The 25,804-nt window shown below is 42.6% G+C and overlaps 1 protein-coding gene across 1 annotated transcript; it reads left to right on the plus strand.

The window, feature by feature from the left end:
• The first annotated feature begins 508 nt into the window (after positions 1-508).
• Positions 509-24,048, plus strand: LOC115370439 (uncharacterized). The gene is made up of 7 exons (XM_030067462.1): positions 509-586; positions 3,043-3,265; positions 6,425-6,543; positions 6,869-6,980; positions 13,940-14,141; positions 17,428-17,763; positions 23,877-24,048. Exons 1-7 carry the CDS (start codon positions 509-511, stop codon positions 24,025-24,027), a joined length of 1,221 nt encoding a protein of 406 aa, XP_029923322.1. The 3' UTR covers positions 24,028-24,048.
• Positions 24,049-25,804: the final 1,756 nt, after the last annotated feature.

A 25,804-nucleotide genomic window follows, 5' to 3' on the forward strand; every position in this document is an offset into this window, starting at 1 on the left:
TCTTCCTGTGCTCCCCTATCCAGTTTTCAACTGAACTTTGGCTGATAGCAAGAAGAAGAGAGAGGCTGCATGGTTGGCAGTTAGCCTCAAGACAGGCATAGATGGTAAATTGTATTATATAAATAACGTTAAATATAATGTTAATGGCCCACCACATCCAATCACAGTCTGTTGTTGCAATGTCAAGCAAAGAAATTTCTCCAGCGAAAAAGGGATTGACTGGCCTAGAAGGCAAACACTGATGGAAAAAAAATTATTACAGTATTAATTTACTTCATCAAAGTTCAAGTCAATATAAAATGGCTTAACTCTTTCCTGCAAATAAAAAAGCTAACTGAATGGAGTTAATGGGAGTTTTCTTGCCATCTACATTATGGTTTCACATTTGACAAATTCCTTCTTACAATAACGTAAGTTTATTTCATGTTTTCATCTCTCCTCTAATCTATTTTAATTTCTTCCCCCTTTCTCCTCCCACACAATGCTCTCAGAACCACATGGAGAAAAGATGCCTCTCCTGCCAGTCCATGGGACGCGCACACTGCTGTTGTCAGCTTACCTGGAGCACCGCACAGAAAACCAAGAGGTCAGTGGAGAAAACAGAGGAGGTTCAAGTGCAGGGCATTGACATGTACAGTGTTAGTGTGTCTTTTCCCTGTGTTAAGGGAGAAGGAGAGTTAAGGGTTCGATCCACTGCCCACTGGGACCACATAAGCTGAAATTGTTTGCACTCATGGTACTGTAAGCAAGCTACAATGGATAGTGTATATTTATTTATTTTGGAGATAAACCCCTTTAGAAGTACACATTTGGCTTTAATATCAATTATACTTTTCTTTAGAAATCAGAATTCATCCATCTATTGATTTGCCAGCTAACCGTCTCAGGGTTGGGGTGGCAGCAGGGTAATCACAGGAGCCCAAATGTCCTTTTCCACACAAAGTTCCACCAGCTCCTTCTAAGGTCTCCAAGGCTCTCACAGGCATGCTGGGATAGGTTTCCTATCCACTTCCTCTCTTATATATATTGGGAGATCTAGTTCCTTCATGTCTTGGGTTTGGCCCTTTGGTCTTCTCCCAGTGGGTCCAAACATGGCCTCCTTACCAGGTGCCTGAACCTCCTTAACTCTCAGTGTAGAGAGGCAACAGGTCCACACCAAGGTTTGCTGATCTCCTAACCCTTTATGTGACCAGCCCTGCGTTCCAATACTCATACTACCATACTATTTAGTAGGGAAAAAAATAATTAGAATGTCCCAATACATACTAAACTACATACTTTGTAAGGGCAGCTGCAGTACATACTAAAAGTAAAAAGTATAAGTATGCAATTTGGAACGCAGGGCTGGTGATACTCAATGTGCAAGACCCAGAATAAACTGGAACCAGAGACTGCTGTACAAAAGTATATAGATTTTATTTACTATGCATAATATAAACAACTTGTCTCCCTTCAGGGAGACTGTGACAACAGGAGGCCTAAATGTCAGCCAAAATAAAGCAAGGAGTGGGCAAGTAGTACAATTAGTCAATTAAAACTTAAATTAACACATAAAGAAAATTATTAATGTGGGGCTAGACTGCTCCATCAGGGGAGTTAGTAGAGTTATGCGTGAAAGGGGTGAAATCATCACAGAATATATAGGCAAATTATGAATAAACCACCACTTCACTTATCAATTTAAACCAAATCAAATTGTTCTGCAACACTCAAATTTGCCTATTCACAGCAAACTAAGGTGACTTAAACCACACACAAAAGCACACATGCAAAATGGACACTCTATTACCCCCACCACCACCACCACCACCACGTACACTGAATCTAATAAGTCTGGCCTCTAATGATGTCTTTACTTGCAAACTAAAAGAAACAGGAGCACATCAATATACAAAAGGAAACTTCACAAGAATGAAAAACACTTCACAAAAAAACATATAAAACAATATAACATAAAATAATAAACCTTGCTAGACTCATACTGTCTCCTCCCCCACTTGGAGACATGCAGGTGACCAGAATCTACATCAACAATCATGTTAATATTTAATGAAAGGCGCTAAAAAAGTACTTAAAAAATATCCACATTAGGCTTGAGCATACCTTGGTTTTCCTCCTCACCAAGCATGAAGAATCTAACAAATGATACACTTTTTAAACATTATTTATCAAGTCTTTAATACTGTGAGCTAAGATAAATACTACAGATTCACTTTTAAGATCATGATTTTAAAATCATGCTTTTAAACTTTTTTTTTAAAACATTTTCAGACAGTGAGCCTACCCAATTAAACACCAAAAAAAGCCTGCCCTGCGTTCCAATACTCATACTACCATACTATTTAGTAGGGAAAAAAAAGATTTAGTGTGTCCCAATACATAGTATGTCAGACGCAGTATGCCAAGAGTACCAGGATGTTCTACTACACCCGGTCAGATTTCGCAGTATGGATTTCAGCAGGCTGCTCTGGCCATTCTGACCCACAATCCTTTGCGCAGCGGACGTTACGTCGCACTGACTGAGTTGCATGTACAAGCCACGCCCACATACAGACGACAACAAAACACGCATATCCCACAAAACTCGCTCAGTGACAGCAGAAGAGACATGAAGACAGAAGATCAGAAATATGACAGATGACAGCGCAGTATGAAACAGCACCAGCATTTAGACAACAACATTCAAATGTGGCGCTACGGACGGCGGCGGAAGTGAGCAAGAGGGTCGGACTTCAGGGACGATGTATGTAGTGTGTCCCAATAGTATGCATATGCATGCATATTTCATACTAAACTACATACTTTGTAAGGGCAGCTGCAGTACATACTAAAAGTAAAAAGTATAAGTATGCGATTTGGAACGCAGGGAGTGTCTCAAGCTGCTCTCCCTCAGGTGTGTCCAAGTGCAGGAAGAAAGGCCCAGGTGAGCTTCCCACCCCCTTTTATGGACTCTGCCCCTTTTCCTGCAGACTTCCTGTTACCTCCCTTTCCACATATATAAATCAAAGGAACTGTCCTTATTTTTGTCTTGTCATCCTTCAGGTCCGTGTCATTGCTGTGGCGTTGAGAAGTGAGGCGGCTGCTTATCGCTGCCACCTCTGTTGTGAGGGAGATGACATCTCCACACCACTCCACATCTCTGAGGGCCATGTTAACATCCATAGGGACCACTTTGACTTCCAGTATGGGACAGCAGACATCATGTGCCCTGTTCCCTCAGGGTGCAAGACTCCCTCTGATGTCACTGTGACCTCTGCTGCTGAAGGTACTGAAGGGTTTTATAACATGACAGTTTGGATCCAATAGGATCTGCAAGTACTTCTCATGACTGATTGATTGATTCCTTCATTCCATATCATTGTAAATGTGCTGAAATTAGCTAATGAGCTAATTTTCATCTTTCCTAAACTCACTTAATAAAAGAATGAATGTCCTTCTCATGGTCTTTAAGAATAAGGAGGGGTTTGACCAGGGGCGTCACTAGGTTTTAAGGACAGGGGGGGCTTAGCCCCAGGAGATGCACAGGATGTGAGTGAACGCGCGCAAGCACAAAATTTCACAGACAGAAAACAAAGACTGAGAAATTGCTTTTCAACATTTTTGGACAGATTTAACAAAGATACTGTACAGTGTAAAAGTCTTAGGCCACCAATAGATTTGTTTTTTTTTGTTTGATTGTTTGTTTGTTTGTTTGTTTGTTTTACTTCAGTCTATTCTTTAAATTTGGCTAATTTGGCTCATATATATGTCTCTTGGCTCTCTCCACTTTCTAATCTTGACTCTTAAATAAAAGCTAAAGTTAAATAAGTCATACAAGGTGCACCTTGACTGAAATGTTTCATATTCATGAGAAATTTTTGAAAAACAACCCCTTAAATAGTGGCTTCAGGGGACTTTTAAGAGACTTATAATATCAAAATTTAGACATAAAACATAATGCATTCAAGTCACTGTATAATCAATTAAGGGTGTATGCTTAATTAGGGTCAATAGGCCTAGTATGCGGCTCACTGGAATTGAAAGCAGTCATGTAGTTCTATCAAAGTCCTTTTAGGCCAAGCCTGTTCACTTAATGGCCATATTGATAACGCCTTTTAGGCATCTATTTCAGATCAGTAAGTGCAGCTGCCTATCAGCATGAATGGAGAATGAGCCCAAACTGCACATAGGAAGGCCATGGCAACAAAGTATACCAAACAAATCTTTGTTTAAATCTGAATCTGAATCAGTTGGTGTATGTATCTCCCCATAAAGTTAGAACAAGGCTGAAAAATGCCTTATTTTTCACATTAACCTACTCATTGACAGAGTACATCCTGGCCTGTTTTAATTCCTTCACAATGTGCTCTATGATTTCTTGTGAGACACTACTTATCATTTCATTTGGGAAGAATGAGAGATAGGTGGTATGTGTCACACTGGATTTCTAACTGAAATCCAGTGTGAATAATTAACAAGTGTTTAAATAACAAGAAGGGGCACGCTCAATTAGTGCAGTTACAAAGTGCATTACAAGAGATCTGTCATTAAATGTTATGTTTATGGCACTTTATTTATTTATTATTGCTGCTATCTGGACTGGATTTCTCCAAACTAAATTTCATTGTATTGTGATACAATAATAATAAAGATCAATCAGTCAATCAATCAATTAAAAGCAACATGCATCAATATATCATTTCTTTTGTCAATATAATACAATGCAATGCAATAATCTCGGATTTGACATTCATTCCGGTTCATTTCAAATCAATATAAGCACCCAGCACCAGACTTTTAAGTCAAAATGCATTCTCAATAAGTAGCGTTAGCCGCGGAGCTAATGGTCCCTTTGAAATATATGGAGACGGCTAGGCTAGCGGCTACAAACATAAACAGTCACCAGGTCACTTTTCAGTTCAGTTTTAGGTGAGAGCACAGAAATGAAAATTACAGAAACCTTCAATGTCACTGTGTGTTTCATCTAGCCAATGACAGGCAGAATAATAAGAATCACTTTATTGTTTTTGTCAACAACAAAATTAGGTAATAAAGTTGGAACACCTTGTTGTCCAGGCCGGGAATCGAACTGTCAGTCTCCTGCATGTCAGGTAGACATACTAATCTATTTGCCATCGGGACATTATCGATACGTAGTGTGCCGCGTCTGGATATTATTAGTATATCGTTATTATGTACTGATATTTGTGATACATCAAGGAGCTCCGCTCCCTTTTTTCAGAGCTAAAACAAGTGACAGAAATCAACATCATGCCAACAATTTAATTCACAAGCCAGGTTTTTATTTGTTAAAATGGTGAGCACCTAGTTGATAAATTATATAGAGCTTTCTGCTGTTAGCTGGAGGCTGTAGCTAACTAACTGTTACTACCAGCAGTGATAATGACTTACTTTCTTGAAAAACTTGTGTACCGTATATCCCTGCTTCACGTTGCAGTAACGCTGCTCTCAGTCGGCTGTGTGCAGCACGTATGCCGTGTATAGGTAGCAGTGAAAACGTGGACTGGATTTTCAGTAATGTGGGCGTTGTCTATACGAACAAGTGGAACGGACTGGATAACAAAGCACTGACAGCGCTCTCCACCTTACACTGTGAAGTGAAGGGAAACCAACAGATTTATGATCATATTCAAGTGAATAATGACAGGTTATATAATTATTTATTTAAATTCATATTCTTGCATCTTTATATTGATTTTGTCTGCACTTTTTTGTAAAAAAAAATAAAAAATAAAAATAAAAAAATTAATTATATATATAAAAAAAACCCCCACCAAATTATTTGGGGGGGGCTTAATAAATTTTTAGGGGGGCTTCAGCCCCCCTAAAATAGGCCTAACGACGCCACTGGGTTTGACCTTGGCTAAAACACTTAGTTGAGAAAATCTGGCTTTGGCAATTGGTTTGCTCTGTCTGTCTAATTTAAAAGAAGAACTGAAAATAACACCAACATTCTTTACATGAGGTTTCCAGTAGGGAGCCATAGAACCGAGACATCATTAAATAATGTCTGGGGACAAAAATAAGAGCAATAGAATCCACAGCAGGAGAATGAAATGAAACACTTATTAAAAGCCTTTTCTATAACAGCTTCAAGGCAAGGATTTCAAAAATTACACAGTAACCATGTAAACTGATACTTAACAAAACTTTATTTAATAGTTCATTTACAGTTAATAATCAAAGAAACTATATTGATTTAGAAACAAAATCCTAGAAGTCTTGTTCGATATTAAAAATTAAGTTGATGCAGACAACCATGCAAAAAACTAAGGCACTCAGTCTTTGGATGAAGCAAAATAATGATTAATTCTTCTAATTCAAGGCAACTGAGCAGACCAACGCGTATTGACTCTCAGTCTTCTTCAGGGTCCATGTTTGTCTGCATTAGTCAGACCTCTGGGTCTTGTCTTTGGCCTGTCAGATCCAGATGTGGGTCCTCCAGTGTTTTTGGCGGTGCTGAACCAGAGGACAAGTGACTCCTTCCCTCACAACTTCACTGTCTGCATATCCACCATGTTTGACTTCACCAACGTGCTGCAGGTATACATCACAACTGTGAAATCACACTTCCCTGTTCTCTTATTTCTCTCCTCTTCTCATTACTTTTTGTGTGTTTTCATGTTATGGTATTTTTCTAAGTGTTCATTACCTGCTTTGGTACATGACAGGAAACATGCAAACTACTCAAAAATGGGTAGTTCACCCACCTATGTTTCTCTACCTTCCATGACTGCTTAATATTTACAAGAATCTAATGTCAGAGCACTAACTATGCCATAATTGTGGCTGCTTGTACTTTAGTTAATTGAAGGAAGTGAACAGTAAAACACTTGTGGCTAAGTGAGGGGTTCACATTACCTTTCAGCTGGTCCAGAGTATGGAAATGCTGCAGCTTCTGGGGGTGAGCAGAGTGGTCATCTATAAGACGAGCTGTGACGCAGACACACAGAGGCTACTGGACTACTACACAGACAAAGGTGAAGTATTGTGTTAGTGTGTGTGTGTGTGTGTGTGTGTGTGTGGTCTGTTTTTGACTGTTTTTGAAGAATGGTCTCCATGGTGTGTAAATTTGAAAATGCTGGCCTCGTGTTTTCATATGGATGAAGAAAATGGAGCTTTCTCAAGTAAGACTACCATGTGAGCTACCAAAAGCTTCTGTCTGTGTTCTGCATTGTACAGCGAAAGATGCATAGATGTGCACATACGTAATACGGAACCAAAATAGCATTTTGAGATTTAGGCTCAGTGTAGACATCACCTCAGTCAGTCAGTCATGTGGTAAAATAATTTGTTGGCAGACCATGCTGCTCATCTGAGAAGCTGCCTCACTTTGTCTTATGTGGTAGGGAGTTGTCCGACATCTAGGTTCACATAACAGTCATGTCAATCATTATAATGTAGAGTGCCGTTGCAGAATATTAAAGTCATGAAGTTATTGATATCACCAGATGTGGTTACAGATATTTTAAATATTAACCATGGTAGTTCAGAACTACAGAGTTACAATCAGGAAATACCAACAGTGGTAATTGACAAACACAAGATGGTTCTTGTAAGACAACAAATATAACAGTTAGAAAAAAAAAATGTATAAATTGTTGTCTGCAAATGTGTGTTCCTTGTCCTTTAGGTGGGGGTAGACTGTTGATTCTTGGAGTTTGCCCTGTTTTGTTTTTTGTTTTGTGTTCCTTGCTGCATTGGACAGCTTATACTATGTTGCTGTGTTTATGCTTGGATGTAGTTGAACAGTCCAGCTATATGACTGTTGTTTGATCTACTCTGCATCTCCTTAAAGTGTTTTGGTTTGCTGTTGGTGTGACACCTCATTTTTGCTGTTTTGACAAATGTCCACTCTGGATAACCACAAGTTAACCACCAAGCTTCCAAAGGCTTTGCTGAGATGTTTGCGTGTCCTTGAAAATGTGCTCATCGTGTTGCTCCTGGTGAGTTGGGCTTCCTGTGCCACTCAGTGAATTCAGATACTCTCTCTAGGTCTGTTGTAAATATTTTTTCTCTGACAATAGATTAATAATAATAGTTGTAGGTTACAATAACAAATGCTTTTATTTTGAACTAGAAATGTGTTGTGTTGTCTTCCGTTAGAGTAGTGTTTGGACGTTTCCTTTTGGTCGTTGCCTTTTATGTCGCGTCTGTTGTCTTCCTCCTTGTAACTGTGCAGTATTACTTTTTTATCAGTAAATATGATCGGCCTGAATGAGAAGTGGTGGTGATTGTCATTTTTTTAAGAAGCTCCAACATTTTTTACAACAAGATCCTCAATGGGACATTTTGATGCAAACTTCTGGGATATCTGATCTGTCTTCTGTTTGAGAGTATGTGCTGTGAGACCCTTTGCTGTAGAGCAAGGATGGGCATCCATGTGCCATGGAGGGTCAAGAGGCTGCAGGTTTTCTTTCAAACCAAAAACTCCACCAGGTGATTTCACTGATTACCTCACCTTCAAGCAGAGAGCAGGGACTAATCAGTGAAATCCGCTGGTGGAGTTTTTGGTTGGAAAGAAAACCTGCAGCCTCTCGACCCTCCATGGCACATGGTTGCCCACCCTTGCTGTAGAGCCTAGGTGTAGGCTGTCTGAGATGTGCCCATGATGTCTACCTCTGAGGTTGAAGTGATTCATTCATTCATTCTGTAAGTCATTGGTTTATTTTCTTGTAATCATCATCATCATCATAAACCTTTATTTAACTAGGCAGGTTAATTAAGAGCAGACTCTTATTTGCAATAACGGCCTAGGTGGGGGTAGTGGCCCCCTGGGGAAGGGTTATGGGGATTAAAAATATATATATATATCTAAATCTCTATATCTATATCTATCTCTATCTCTCTATCTCTATCTATCTGTATATATATATATATATATATATATATATAGATAGATAGATAGAGAGATAGAGATAGATAGATAGAGATAGAGATAGATAGATAGATAGATATAGAGATAGATAGATAGATATAGATATAGATATAGATATATATTTCAAAATAGCCACCCTTTTCTCTGATTACTGCTTTGCACACTCTTGGCATTCTCTCGATGAGCTTCAAGAGGTAGTCACCTGAAATGGTTTTCACTTCACAGGTGTGCCTTATCAGGGTTAATTAGTGGAATTTCTTGCTTTATCAATGGGGTTGGGACCATCAGTTGTGTTGTGCAGAAGTCAGGTTACTACACAGCTGACAGCCCTATTGGACAACTGTTAAAATTCATATTATGGCAAGAACCAATCAGCTAACTAAAGAAAAACGAGTGGCCATCATTACTTTAAGAAATGAAGGTCAGTCAGTCCGGAAAATTGCAAAAACTTTAAATGTGTCCCCAAGTGGAGTCGCAAAAACCATCAAGCGCTACAACGAAACTGGCACACATGAGGACCGACCCAGGAAAGGAAGACCAAGAGTCACCTCTGCTACTGAGGACAAGTTCATCCGAGTCACCAGCCTCAGAAATGGCAAGTTAACAGCAGCTCAGATCAGAGACCAGATAAATGCCACACAGAGTTCTAGCAGCAGACCAATCTCTAGAACAACTGTTAAGAGGAGACTGTGCCAATCAGGCCTTCATGGTCAAATAGCTGCTAGGAAACCACTGCTAAGGAGAGGCAACAAGCAGAAGAGATTTGTTTAGGCCAAGAAACACAAGGAATGGACATTAGACCAGTGGAAATCTGTGCTTTGGTCTGATGAGTCCAAATTTGAGATCTTTGGTTCCAACCGCTGTGTCTTTGTGAGACGCAGAAAAGGTGAACGGATGGATTCCACATGCCTGGTTCCCACTGTGAAGCATGGAGGAGGAGGTGTGATGGTGTGGGGGTGTTTTGCTGCTGACACTGTTGGGGATTTATTCAAAATTGAAGGCACTCTGAAGATTTGATAAATACAAATAAAAGGATAAAAATGTGGCTCCGCAGCGGTAAAAACTCAGTTCATGACCAGTCCAGTCCACAACTCCTGTCTGGTATCCCTGCGGCTCCTCCACATCCTCGTAGCCTTCCCGCACCAGCTGCCGGGTCTCCCTCACTCCGTCAGCCCCTGTCGAAATTAGGAAACCTGGGCGAGTGTGGTGCTCAACTGCAACTTAGCTTATCCAACTGACAACCCCCTTATAGCCCCCGTGTCCCCACGAAATAAGTCAGCTGTACTCACGGTTATCCTGGGCGACAGCTAATTAACTGCCGGCCCAGGCCTGAGTGAATCAGCGGTGGCGGACTTTGGCCTACCACACGCCTTTCCCGGCACTGCTTGGTCGTCCTCGCATTGTGGGACCGCTCCGTCAGGTTGTGGACTGGCTGTGGTCGGCTCCGCGGTGGACTGCCTCGGCTTCACCACTGCGTGCTCCCCTCTCTCAGCCGAACCGCTCCATCGTCGCTCTCCTCGGTGCTTCCCTCGGCACTGCCTCGGAGCCGGCCGCCTGGCTGCTCAGCCACCTGGCCGTTGCGGCCGTCTCGACCCCTTACTGTCGTCACACCGCTCTGTCTCCTTCCCGCAGCTCTCTCCTCAAATAAACTGTCCATTCCTTTGTGCCCAGCGTCCCACACCTGTCGCTCGTTCGGTGATTAGTTGATTGGGGGTGGGGCTTCCCAGGAGTCATTCGGAATAAAAGCAGCATGCAACTTAAAAATGAATAAATACACTCAAAGCAAACAATAATTCAAATACGATAAAACACAGCAAACTAAGTAAATTAAACACACCCACAACATGCATAATAAAAACACAGCAAACTAAGTAAATTAAACACACCCACAACATGCATAATAAAAACACAGCACTCAGGTAAAATCATAACACAACATGCAGTATAACACAAGCCATATTTCTGACCCTGTCACAGTTTTCCTACTACTTTTTCCTGAATTTATGCATGTGGAGGTAAAATTGTCTCTCTTTCTCTATCCATCTTGTCTGACTGAACACTGAACTGAACGGAAGACAGAAACCCAGCTGGCAGTATCAATGCTACTTAGTGAGTGACTAAGTCACATCACCGGCCGCAGGTAGGCCAGAGTTGCCAGATACTGCGACAAATACCCCCCACAATCTGACTTGTTTCCTTCACTGTAAAATCGGGAGATTAGCAGGAGAAATTACTGACTGGGAGCATTGCGGGAGATAGGGTTAAAAATCAGGAGTCTCCCGTGTGAATCGGGAGAGTTGGCAAGTATGATCTAAATATACAATGCATGTATGTATACATTGCATCACATATGTGCAAAACAAATACATCTGCCACATATTCACACTTAAAGTTCTTAATATATGTGGAAAATAAATAATGCAATCCAGTATATGCACATATATGTTACCTTATCAGATCAGAATCAGATTCACTTTTATTGCATCTTCATCATATTATATATAAGAAAGAGCAAAAATCTTAGGTCTTGCCTCCCATCGACACCAGCAGCAATAGTAAACAACAATAAAAAAAATAAAAGCAATAAACATAGTAAAAACATTAAGACAATTAAAACACTGCCAATAAATATATAGTGTAAAGAGCAGGAGTGACAGTGTGTTAGCAGTGTTCAAGAGGCATTCAACAGTCTGATTGCTCAGAGGAAAAAAGAGTCCTTAAGCCTGCTGGTCCTGGCTCTGGGGCTTCGGTAACGTTTGCCGGACAGCAGCAGCTGGAAGAGTTTGTTGTTGGGGTGGCTGGGGTCATTTATGATTTTTCTGGCTTTGCTGATGCAGCGATTGTCATAAATGTCCAGAATGCATGGGAGCTCACAGCCGCTGATCTTCTGAGCTGTTCTGACCACTCTGTGTATTGCCCTGCGGCTGTGAGCTGTGCAGTCTCCAAACCATGCAGTGATGCAACCTGTTAAAACACTTTCAGTGGTGCTCCTATAAAAGGCACGCAGGATGCTGGGATCCTTCTTTCCCCTCCTGAAGTCCACCACTAGCTCCTTTGTTTTGGTCACGTTGAGGGTGAGGTTGTTCTCCCCGCTTCACCGTGCCAGGTTGTCGACCTCCCTCCTGTATGCCGACTCAAGCCCATCACAGTTGTATCATCAGCGAACTTGACCACTAGGTTGGATTGGTGTGTGGACACACAGTTGTGGGTGTATAATGAATACAGGAGGGGGCTCAGGACGCATCCCTGAGGAGCCCCTGTGTTCAGTGTCAGGGGAGCAGAGGTGATGGAGCCCATCCTCACTACCTGTCGACGGTCAGACAGGAAGTCCAGAATGAGACTTATGACTTATGTCAGACACCAAATATTTACGCTACATATTTGCACACATATCCTGAAATATATGTCCAAATATGTGAACTTATATGTCCCATTATTTAATATATACACTATATTACCAAAAGTATTCGCTCACCTGCCTTTACTCATACTATGAACTGAAGTGCCATCCCATTCCTAACCCATAGAGTTCAATATGATGTCGGTCCACCTTTTGCAGCTATTACAGCTTCAACTCTTCTGGGAAGACTGTCCACAAGGTTGAGGAGAGTGTTTATAGGAATTTTTGACCATTCTTCCAAAAGCGCATTGGTGAGGTCACACACTGATGTTGGTCGAGAAGGCCTGGCTCTCAGTCTCCGCTCTAATTCATCCCAAAGGTGTTCTATCGGGTTCAGGTCAGGACTCTGTGCAGGCCAGTCAAGTTCATCCACACCAGACTCTGTCATCCATGACTTTATGGACCTTGCTTTGTGCACTGGTGCACAGTCATGTTGGAAGAGGAAGGGGCCCGCTCCAAACTGTTCCCACAAGGTTGGGAGCATGGAATTGTCCAAAATGTTTTGGTATCCTGAAGCATTCAAAGTTCCTTTCACTGGAACTAAGGGGCCAAGCCCAGCTCCTGAAAAACAACCCCACACCATAATTCCTCCTCCACCAAATTTCACAGTCGGCACAATGCAGTCTGAAATGTACCGTTCTCCTGGCAACCTCCAAACCCAGACTCGTCCATCAGATTGCCAGATGGAAAAGCGTGATTCATCACTCCAGAGAACGCGTCTCCACTGCTCTAGAGGCCAGTGGCGGCGTGCTTTACACCATTGCATCCGACGCTTTGCATTGCACTTGGTGATGTGTGGCTTGGCTGCAGCTGCTCGGCCATGGAAACCCATTCCATGAAGCTCTCTGCGTACTGTACTTGGGCTAATCTGAAGGTCACATGAAGTTTGTAGCTCTGTAGCAATTGACTGTGCAGAAAGTCGGCGACCTCTTTGCACTATGCGCTTCAGCATCCGCTGACCCCTCTCCGTCACTTTACGTGGCCTACCACTTCGTGGCTGAATTGCTGTTGTTCCCAAACGCTTCCATTTTGTTATAATAGAGCTGACAGTTGACTGTGGAATATTTAGGAGCGAGGAAATTTCACGACTGGATTTGTTGCACAGGTGGCATCCTATGACAGTTCCACGCTGGAATTCACTGAGCTCCTGAGAGCGGCCCATTCTTTCACAAATGTCTTGTTTCACAGTCTGCATGCCTGAGTGCTTGATTTTATACACCTGTGGCCAGGCCAAGTGATTAGGACACCTGATTCTGATCATTTGAATGGGTGAGCGAATACTTTTGGTAATATAGTGTATGTTCATATATGGCCATATATCAATTTTGCATATAGGTTGTACCGTTCTCATGGTATTCATCCCGCAAGTATTCAGGTTCTATTAGTGGTACATTAAAAGCTGTGATTTTCTAGTGAATCATGGTATCATTTCACCTCTCTATTCTGGGAAGCTTTCTCAGTGCCAGTGTAGCAGGGAGCTGAACTATTGTGAAATCTTTAATTTGGTTACAGTAACTCAAAAAAATGAAAGTAAAACCAAAGCCTAAGAATCTATCATGATCGATAGAAATTGGGACAAAACCCTAGGTTGTGTAAGTAGACAATGTGCATCTAAAACTCTTTGTCTTTCCAATCGAATGATTCCAGTGTCTCTCTTGCAGGTTTTACTGAGGTGATTCCCTGGTCTATGTCCGATTATCTGAACGTGTCTCGAGGCTGGAGGCCTGAAAAAGATCCTGGTGACCTTCACTACCACGGCCAGCTCCCTGCTCTCAATGACTGTGTCTACAGATACATGTACCAGTCCAGATATGTGGCCCTGCATGATGTGGACGAGCTCATTCTGCCCCAGTCAGTGGACAGGTACTGTTCTCGTTATGTGAATAGATACATGGAAACCACAGTCTAAAAATTCATCGTTTAACTTTGCAAAATGAGATTACTGACTAGAAAATAAAATTTGTTTAAGCTAAAATCTATCTTAAAGCAGTTACATGCTTGGTAGAACTACCACAAACAAATCAGACCATGACCAAGATTGGTTGGTTCCCTCTGTCTGTGGTCAGTGGTCAGTGTTTCTCAAAATTATGTCCAAATTTCAAATACATTCTGTGGCATCCTGATGTATAGACTATAGGCTTCAAGGTCGAATTACCAATCTTTACCAATCTTTACCAAAATTTGCTGCAGAATTTCAAGACCTCCATAGAGCCCTCATTAAAGACATTTTGAACGTTTGGCCCATTTACAATTTACTCACATTTTACACTGCAACAAACCATTTTTGCAGATCATACATATCAGGCATACAACAGATTTCACAACATATAATCAAAACCCCTCAATTTTCAACCTCATAATGGTCTCTCTCTGCTGCTAACAAAGGGCCTCTTTCACCAGTATTATCTTCAGTTTTTTCTTAAATTTCCACTTCTAAGATTCTAAGAAAAGTCTACATCAGATTCATGCTGTGCTCTCATAAATTGAAAGTGTCTACCAGTTGACCCTATTTATTATTGATAAATACCCCACCAGTCCCCATAAAAGGGCTTGAGATTACAGGGCCATGTGCAAACTCACAACTCACATACAGAACCTGATCAAGTTGAGAGAAGTTGAGACAAAAGTCTAAAGATGCTGGAGCACCCGACACCTGACAGACATTTAAAAAAAAAAACAAAAAAAACACTTCCATAGAATTGAAGTGGATGTACTGCTGCAGGAAGTGAACACCAAATGACTTGACACATAGATATGTGTTAAGTTTGAACAAGAAAGGAATTACAAAACAACTGAGGACAAGTGCTGGGACACATAAACAAATAGCACCGTCACACATGTGCATCAACACAACAAAGGACGGCATGACAGGGGCTACAATGGTGCAACAGAGCTGAAATCGTCCAGGGTGCAGAACCCAGGGGTCAAGTTTAGGATCACTAGTGACTATAAAGCAACAGAAAATAAGATACATGGGATGCTGCTGCTGTGAACGCTGCATCTGGAGAGGGACGCACAACTGATCACATTTAACAAAAAAAAAAAACACAAAAGGTATGAGCTCAAATCTGTGTTAGTGTTTTGTTTCTTTTAACAGACCATAATGCTTTGTAAAATAATGAAAATAATGATTAAAAATGTTATGAATTATGTACAACAATAGAAATGAAAAAAACACAACAGCTAATGAGTTTGCACAAACATGTCAGTACTCAAATGTGTGTAAGAGTGCTCTTGAGTGTGCACAGATTCTGTTCTTAGCTCAGAACAAATCTCAGCTAAGAAAATGTTGGTGAATGTCAGAATCCTCTTGCAAACATTTCCCTGGGGACTTTTTCCCTGGCAGAAGGATCATTTCACTCCACCCAAACTCAAGCCATTCAAGTCACCAAAACATAGCAGTAGGCTATTGCTGCTTTCAGGAAAACACATGTCATAATAAACTGATTGTTTATTAATGGAATACTTTTGTGAGAAAAGTTTGAAGTCTCTGAAAATTCATTTTCATATTGTAGTGCAGTGGTTCTCAAACTTTTTTCAGTGAAGTACCCCCTATGAAATATTTTTGCAGCCCACAAGTTCAGCGGTGAGGGGGGGTGCATCTTGATTTCCCGAAACTGAATAAATACCAAAGATAGCAAAACAAAACTGCTCTGCTAGCTCAATTATGTTGTAACTGGAATATCCACTGGAAACATTTTTTTTTTTTTCATGGACTGATAGTTATACTTCTGCCGACTTCTCAGTCATTTTTAATCTAACAGTTGCCGTGACAGCAGCTGATCTTTATCTACAACCAACTTATATTAACAGTTATATTTAAATATAGGCTACTGCTTTCCAGTGTCGGCAAAAATCTAGGGCTATCTTTTTATAAACTCACCGGCAGATGTTTTATTTCAGCTGGGGGTGTGTCACTCCAATTTAACGTCAGCTCCGATTAATGCGGCTAAGCAGCAAAAGTAACGACAGTAGGCTAAGCAGTCACATTAAGGCTGAACAGAGTTATAGAATCACCTTTTCAGGCTGTTATCAATTTACCTCTGAAATAAAGACGACAGTTTTCACAGATGCGTTGATTTATTAAATGTTCATTTCAATGTATAGACGCAAATAAATTGACAAATTAATTAAATCTTTGGCCCAGGAAACCCATAGACTCACCAAATGAATAACGATTAATAGGCTAATTAATAACTGATAACAAACAAGAACTGAGTTATAGCCGCACATCTCCATGGAAAATCTTACAGATACTGTCCGTGGTGCTGACTCCGCTGAGGCACTTTATTATAGAAATTAAAATTCACGGAGGATCTTGTTTAGCTCTTCTTTACTTTCTTTACCTGTCCAGTGTTTTTCAGGTGGTCTTGTAGACATTTACCGGCTTCATTTCCGGACCTCTCCAGCTGATCCAGCTCTTCACTCGTCACTCTCGCGTATCTCTCCTTTTTCTCCTCTGTCTTGTCTTCCTCGTTCAGCCATTTATCCAAACTTCGCCAAATAAATCAAAATTGACAACAAAACGGTCCATTATGCAGTCAACAAAGTTGACAGCGGCTTTTGATTCAGGATTCGGTGAAACGTTTCATGTTGCCATAGAAAAGACACAGACTCAGGCAATAAGATGTAGGCGGAGTAATATTTTCAGTGATTGATTCAGTATTTTTCATTGGAGCACAGCTCCTCGTGCTGTCATGCTCATTTGAGTCACATTCTAAACGTCTGATTGATCAATCAGATTGCTCGGTCAGATCTACGTGTTGTATAATTAAAAGAAATCTCAAGTACCCCCTGGAGTTCCTCCAGGTACCCCCAGGGTACGCGTACCCCCATTTGAGAAACACTGTTGTAGATTGAATGGAAATCAGTGGCTGGAGAAAAGGGAGGGAGGAAAAATGATATCAGTTCTAAAAATGACTTTGGGAAAAGATTAGCAGAAACATGAACTATATCAATTTTGTAGATATTACAGTAAATATGCAGAATCACTGGTATGGTCTTTAATACAAAACAGAGCCATTTGACAGAATTTAAGTCACATTTTTTAAATACTGAGAAACAAAAAGAAAAACTGATGTGCTCATTTAACTTGTAAAAAAACAAAACAAAAACAAAAAAAAAACCAAAAAAAACAACTTCTTTTCAGGTGGAATGACTTGATGCCCCTGCTGGAGCAGAAAAATGGTGCTGAAAAGTGCTACAAGTTTGAGAACTTCAAGTTTCCTCACACCTTCAAGCTGCGTCCTCCAGTCTCTGAAACTCATCACCTGCAAGACAAGGAAAACCCCACCTGGAAAGGCATATCTGGGGTCAACATCCTGGACCATCTGTACCACGAACCACCCGACAAATCAACGCACACCAACTTCAAGATCATTGTCAACCCCAGAATTGTATTCGAAACCACCGTCCACGGACTGTTGAACCCGAGGGCGAGCTGTGTTTGGGTCGACAACAGCTTAGCACGCATGTACCATACAAGGTAAGCTGTGTGTCTTCAGTAAATTTATAGTGCATAACTGTACGATTGTTTGTGTTTGTCTATTCAGAGAGAGGTTTAGCCATTTATTTTGGTTCAAGGCCTCTGTAAGCCAGAGGCAAAAAAACCGAAACAAAAAAAGCTGAACTAAAAAAAACTTGATTCAACTTTTTCTTCTTGCTCTTTTCCTCCTTTGTCAGTGTTTAACAAAGTGTGATGCATGTGGTTGAAGACTTGAAGACTTATGTGTCATCATCTGGCTTTTCCCCTGATTGGCCAAAGGACACAGGAGTGGGGTCATAAGATGCATTAGACGACAGTTAGTTCTGGCAGAGTGATTTGACTGGACAGGAGGCATTCTATCAGAGATGATATACACTATAACAGCACTCTGGCATTTTACTGTTATGCATCACTCTGCTTTACTAATGGTCAATAATAACTGACAGCCAGAATCCACACTGTAACAAACTTCAAAATGTGTCAGCACAAAAATGGACATATTTCTAAAAAAATAACTGGAGCTAAATCAACCAATGGTTTTCAGAAGACAAGATTTGGAGGAAAGGCCTCACATGCCTTTCATGTCTCTTGGTGTCTTCCTTCATTTTTTGCCCCCACTGCTGGCAGGCTATGGTTTCGGTTTTGGTTATAGTTATAGTTATTCTGAGTGTCAGGAAGTGCTGCCTTCCAGGAAACGTTCAGGGCGAGAAAGTAGTGTTACCATGAGCAGATAACATGGTGCTATACCAGAAAATGGCGTCAAACACTGAAGGCCCCATCGCCTGAAAAATGCAATTTTCATTGTTTTTGCATGATAGGGAAGGTCTTGGGGCCACATATATACTGTCCCATGCATTAAACCTGTGATAAATGGAGAAGTGCACACAGCCCGTTTTTTGAAACTGTCCCTGTAAAACGAGCGGATTTGCACCTCGAATTCTTGACATCAGTGACTCCACCCACAGCTCCTGCGTCAACAAGCTACCAAGCTAGCAAACTTAGCCAGTACCCCTCCGCTCCCAGGGCAACAAGTTCACAACATATTAACAACATATTTAACAAAAATAACTTACCATTCTGAAACATCTTGTAATAAATTGATTTGAGGTGGTTCGGGATCGTACGGTCGTGTAACATCACGCTCAGGGTCCCGCAGGGTTTTAGTCTGATGGCAGCAGTTCAAAGTATTTGTGGAGCAGGTAAGAGGGGTCTCTGACAATGTTCAGTGCTCTACTCCTGCAGGGGTGGGATGTTTCCATGGAGCCATGTCTCCATAAAAGCAAGCACACAGCAGTCTCTCCAGTCTCTGCAGGTGTCTCTTAGCAAGCGGAGCTCGTCCAGCTTGTTGTCGAGGGAGCGAACATTATGGCCCTTTTCCACTAGTAACTACTCAGCTCAACTTGGCTCGACTCTACTCGTCTCGACACGGTTTGGTTGGTTTTCCACTACAATTGAGTATCACCAGAGAATCTCTAATAGAGGGAGAAGTGCCACTCTTGTCTAACTTGCGGTTCTCAGAAACACGTCTCTGTCCATGCGAGTGCAGAATGAATGGGAGTCTATGGGGAAACACCCCTAAAAATCCACTTTTCTCTGGAAATAATTTTTTGTCAAGCAATTTGAATACTGTTTTCAAAAGGGGGGGGGGGGGGGCTAAAAAAATACACTCAGCTGAATATTGGATTTTTTAAGTTCACCTATCTGTTCTAAAAAGCCGTTCAAAAAGTGTGATGACATACATTTCATATCGTGAGAGGTGCTGCTTTATGGCGATTTCCAGAGCCCATCTCCGGAGAGCAGACGGAGACACTCGAGACACTTTGGCCAAAGCCCGTCTGTGCTATATTAGACATTCTCTGTACACACAAATATCAACTTTGATAGAAAAGTCCTCCTTAAGAGTGGTGTTTCCAGATTCTCTTGGTCTTCAGGTGCCATCAAGTGGGATCCCTGGTTGTAAACAGCCGCAAGTCCATCACTGACCAATCAGCATTCATTAGCAAATGCTAGCGTGTTATGGCCAACAACAACCCAACCTGTAGGAAATCGAAAGGATATAAGTTCTTGCTAATTTCACTTTTAACCTATAATCCATATTGAACTTTCAGAAACTACAACAGTATTTGCGATTTTTCAGCCATAAACAGGTGTAAGAGATAAATTTAGCCTTCTACATCCATAGAGCCCCATTCATTCTGCACTCGCCCGCGATCACCCCCAGTGGAATTACGGTGGAACTGCAACCAAGTTCGATACAACGGGGGTTAATGGAGAGTGGCAAGGCTCGTCATAGACGGGCTCTGGTATCACCTCATTGTGGGCGGAGTCCTGTGGAGTCGTCATAGGCAAGACGGCCCAAAAGTCCCTTGGCGTCATTTGTGTGCAACACATACACAGCGCAACAATGGAGGACATGGAGGCGATGGTATACCTGCTGCTCTCTCTATGGTTTTTGTCGGCGTCAAAAGAAAACGAGAGCCGGAGAAGGCGAAACATGCCGGAAAAGTACAGGAGAGTTTTGGCAGCCATACAGCAGTATGATGAGGAAGACCGGAGGATACGAGCTCGATGACGTATGAGGGTAAGCTAATGCTAGTTCGCTAAAGTCATCGTATATCAGCCCCTTGTACAACACTGTAATGCCTGAAAGATATCGATATTAGGTAATAACATATGTATGTATGTTGTGTATGTGCTGCAGACTGCTCTCTTGTCGCAAAATTATCGCCGCGAACCGTTAGTCTGGGCGTTCAGCCGAGCCTCCCAGTGGTGGGATTCCATTGTTCGCGGCTTCACGAATGCACAGTGGGTGGAGAACTTCAGGATGTCTGAAGAAACGTTGGGCTTCCTGGGCAACAAATTGCATCCAGCTATGGAGAGAGCAGACACCACTTTCCAGGAATGCGTGCCCCTAAAGAAGAGAGTTGCTATTGCACTGTGGAAGCTTGCCACCGGCTCAGACTACAGGAGCACTGGCCATCTCTTCGGAGTCAGCGTCACAACTGTGTGCAGGTGTGTCCAGGATTTTTGTGCTGCAGCAGAAACATTGCTGGTGCCTGAACAAATTCGGTTGCCTGACGAAGGGAGGTTCAGAGACATGGCTGCCCATATTGAGAACAGGTGGGGTCTCCCACACTGTGTGGGTGCTATTGATGGCTCTCACATACCCATCATAGCACCACAACACTACCACACTGACTATTTTAACCGTAAAGGCTGGCATTCCCTAATCCTCCAAGGTGTTGTGGATGAAAAGGGCAAGTTTTGGAATGTGTTTGCTGGACTGCCGGGGAGCCTTCATGATGCCAGAGTTCTGAGACTGTCCACGCTGTGGGAGTTAGCCAGCTGAGGAAAACTCTTCCCTCCTCACACCAGGAACATCAGTGCGGTGACTGCTGGCTATTACATCCTTGGAGACTCAGCTTATCCCTTGCAGAAATGGCTCCTGAAACCATTCCATGACACCGGACGTCTGACAGCAGAACAGCACATGTTCAATCACAAGTTCAGTCGAGCACGGGTTGTGGTTGAAAATGCTTTCGGCAGGCTGAAGGGAAGGTGGCGGTGCCTTCTGAAAAGGAATGACTGTGACACCCAGCTGGTGAAGTCCATGGTGCTTACGTGCTGTGCTCCGCATAATCTGTGTGAAGAGCAGGGGGAGACGTATGAGGCATCATGGGATGTCTTGGCACAGCAACAAGTGAGCCTGTAGCGGCAGCGGCTCAGGGTGTGGAGGAGGAGGGCAGAGATGTACGGGATGCTCTGATGCAGTACTTTTCAAACAGTGGCCAGAAAAGTATCTGTTGCTTTGTTATCAGCATTGTTTTAGTGATCTTGCTTCATTTTTGGAATGCATCTTGCTTCAGAAAAATAAACTTTTATAGATGTGAATGCTGTTGTTTTGTTTTATTTGTGCAGGTAATTTAGCTAGATCTAACGGCAAACTGAGGGCAAAAACATTAAAACGGCTGTCAAAGAATATTCAAGCTTGGTAAATCTGTGTTGGTTTGGAGTAATAGCTATGAACTAATAAAACATGTTAAATTCCCACCAGTGTCGTAACAGACAAAAAAGGAAGTCATGACGCAATCACATAAGTAACACAAGTCTTTATTGTTAAAAAAAAATAGAACTGTACAGAGGGGTTAAAGTATAAACAAATAAATTACAGGGGGGTGGGGATCAGACTGTCCGGTTGCTCATAGCCTGCACCTGCTGGCCCAGAACACCCAGGAATGCTTGGTTGAAGGCAGCGGTCTGGGCCATTTCCTCCCTTGCCAAGGCCGCCGCTTGCTGCCTTGCCTCACGGGCGTCAGTGAGGAGCAGCTGCATGTCCTCGCGTCTCTGTGCCCAGCTCCGCTCCTCATCAGCCTGCATCTCTGCAAGTACTTCTGTGAGGTCCAGTCCATGGTCAGCTACCAGTCCAGCCATGTGCAGTCATGGCCACTCACTTGAAATAACGATAAAAAAAACGTGTTGTTACTGTTTCTTACCAGTAATAGCACGCTGCTGTGACTGCAGTGCGCTGGAGGTCGATGGAGTTGGCGTCGTTGCCCGAGATGGTGCCGGTGTCAACGCTGCTGTTGGCGCTGGGGAGGGGGCAGGAGAGCTTGGGGGGTCTATGATGGAGGTGGCATGTGCCTCGCATGTGGAAATGGATTCTAGAACAGAAATAAACACATCTTAAGTACACGTGACCGAGTCGAGGCCACTCTCCCTCCCGTTGCTCGCCGGTCGGTGCTCGTAGATGGCGTCCATCTGGCCAAACCACTTCCACTTTCTCCGGTTGGACCCACTTCTGCCGTTGTGGTCCTTTATGGCTCTGTAATCGCTCTTCAGCTTTTCCAGCTTCTCCCGACACTGCTTCATTGTCCGCAGGTATCCGTGGGCAGCCATTTGCTCAGAGACCTCCTGATAAACCTTTTCATTTCTGGTAGCACCGTATTCTGTCGTCTGCCACCAAACACAAAAACGTCTCCACCTCCTCGTTTGTCCAGGCGACAGGTTTGCTTGCCATAATTGTGTGTTGCTTACAATTTCAGTGTTGATCAATAAGCACGGTCGCTGTTGCCAGTCCTTTTAAAAATGCCGGGTGTGTTTACGTGAAGGAGTCGCGCTAGTGTGTCGTCACTCGCTGTCCAATCAGTGGCTTGCACGGTGTTTACGTCACATTTTCGGCTCGACTCAGCTCGCTTGGAACCCCGGCTGAGTAGGTCCCAAAATGGGACCTGCTACCAGGTACTACCACCTAATGGAAAAGCTCTCAAACTGAGCCGAGTCGAGCTGAGTCGAGCTGAGTAGGTACTAGTGGAAAAGGGGGGGTACTCAAAACCACAAATACATCATACTAGGGATATCAGCAGTTAAAATAAAACCCTGGAAAAGTGGACAGCATGGGGCTTTTAAGAACTTGAAAACAAAATCTGCAGTCTCATTGAAACATAATTGTACATAGCTTTAGTCCTGACTCGCAGCAAGCCAGTGAAATTGCTGCAACAATTAGAACACCTTTAAAAAGTGACATCTTCATGAAAATACATCAATATGACGTCTTTTACACCAAAATTTCAACTGGGATGCTATAGCAGACCACCAAACTTGCACGTATTTTCAGACCATTTCATCAGTTGACACCTAATGCACCACACAGAGACTTTCGATCTTGCTTCCTGGACCAGTGGTTTTGGGCAGTTGTTTTATTTTATATTTGCAATCGCTGAAAATGGCCCTGAAGCAAAAAGGACATGGGCAAGTCATCCAGTTTTGATGAAACCTTACATTTGGGCGCTACATCATGGTCAGACTTTGTTTTTGGACTCCTTATTCACTGAATGCAACTTATATTTGTGATTATGTGTTTTATATCTTGCTGCCAAACCAACCAGTTTCTAAAGAACACAGCCAGGCTGATGCAAATTTAAGATTCTAGATGATCAGTTGATTTTTGTTGAGTTTTGCTTGTTTTTGGGAGGACATTATTTCCCACAGAGAAGCTGGTGAAAATAGCAGGAAGTACCAGCACCATCTGTTAACATCATTTAAATCTCAAACTGAAAAATCCATGCTAAAAGTAAAAGCCTGTTGGAAATATTGTATTTCTGACTACTTTCCAGGGCTCCATCGCATAAAGGGCTGACACCAGACGAGCTGATTTATGACGGCCGACTGCTGGGATACAGTGACCGCCTCATCCAGGCTGTCAACACTGTGCTCAAAGACGCTGGACTCATTCAAAAGGACACACACACACACCCTGAGCTCTAGTTTCGCAGACCTGGCGAGGCGAGGGTGCAGCGCAGATGTGCTTCGCCAACTGGGTGTGGCCAGGAGGATTTTGCAAGTTTGGCACGCCGTGCTCGGTGGCGCAAGTACTCCACTGTCCAGGGCCGGAGTGGGACTCATTTTCCGCCCTGGAGTTTCATGCCTCAGACCGGCCCACTTTAGATCACGACCTATTATTATTAAAATCAAAAAATATAACGGGTCACTACTGTCGCTTGGGCATAGAAAGTGGTTATATTGGAACTAATTCACACACTCCTCACCTGCTCACCTGTTCCTTCCATACCGACAGGAGCAATCCCCCCATCACTACTGGCTCCTGGCTCTGCTTCTGACACCAAATCACATTTTAAAAATTGTCATAATTCTCAGCACAAATCTCCCCTTTTTACAACGCCTTCTGATCAATTCAGGCCAATTTCATTAATGTAGTGCTGAATCATCTAGCATCTCAGGACACTTTTCATATAGAGCAGGTCTACACCATACTCTTCATTATATTAATTCTAATAATATTCACTCAATGAGCAATCCTGCCTGCCCACTCTGGACTTGTGGGCTCATGCCTGGTGCTTGGTGCTGGATCTTGCTTCTGACTCTGAGGGGCTACAAGACAAAGTTTCCCAGTTATGTGGCATTGCATCATACTATTATTTAAATTATATAAGGTTATATGCAGGGACGGTTTTTGCTATGGGCAATGTGGGCAACCGCCCAGGGCGCAATCTACTTGGGGCTCACGAGCACCCTCCAAAAAAAAAAAAGAAAAAGAAAGAAAGAAAGAAAGAAAGAAAGAAAGAAAAGTGCGTCCTCAAAAAAAAAAACAAAAAAAAAACGCTAGTTTTCTAGACTACCATATTGACCCGCATATAAGACGACCCTGATTTTAAGACAACCCCTCTTTTACAAGACCCTTTTTCGGAAAAATAGGCTACTTTTTACATGGACAAAATCTTGTTTGAATAAAAAAGCCACCGGTCGGCATCAGGCGGGGCCGGCCGTGGCACTGGCCTGTACCGCGCCAACCCAGTCAGGTCTGCTGGATCTAACAGGTGAGTGGCCGGTGCCACGGCCTACTGGCGCCGCAGTAGGAGTCATAACATGGAAGGGCGCAAGCCAGTAATTTCGCCTAGGGCGGCAACGTAGGCAGAACCGCCACTGGTTATACTATATACACATATATATTGTTACGGCTCCCTCCTTATTCATCATTTGTTTTTCATAATTCATTCGTTCATTGCATATTTCGGCCATTTGTCTTGTTACTTTCTGTTCATTGTGGTGAGTTTTCTTTGTGTTAGTAGTATTTAATGAATGACCTGACGTCACGGCATGCCCCAGGATTCCCTCCTCGAGTCCACGCCCTCTGGTGATGTTGCCCCGCCTCTCAATTGCCGTTGGTCCAATCCACGCAGGACGAATCATCCCCTCTCCAGTCATAAAAGCGCTCCTGTGACAGCCACCGCTGCGGCTGTGATTTAACCTGAGCAGTCCGCCTCGGTCTTTGTGACTCAGTACTTTGTACTTGCACTTGTGTTTTGGAATTGATGAATTGTGTAACTTGCACGTGCTCTTTTGTTTGCTGTTAACTCCTGGTTAACTAGAAAAATTGTAAACTTCGGTTTAGTCGAGTGTTTGACAATCGGTATTTAAGTGGATGCCTTTCTTTTGTTAACTGTGCAATTTATTTTGGTATCAATTTTGTTTAACTAGCCACTGATCTTTTATTTTTGGCTTTCTTACGGTTTTGAGTGGCGTC

This window comes from Myripristis murdjan, chromosome 13 (assembly GCF_902150065.1).
Source record: "Myripristis murdjan chromosome 13, fMyrMur1.1, whole genome shotgun sequence".
Lineage (NCBI taxonomy): Eukaryota > Metazoa > Chordata > Actinopteri > Holocentriformes > Holocentridae > Myripristis > Myripristis murdjan.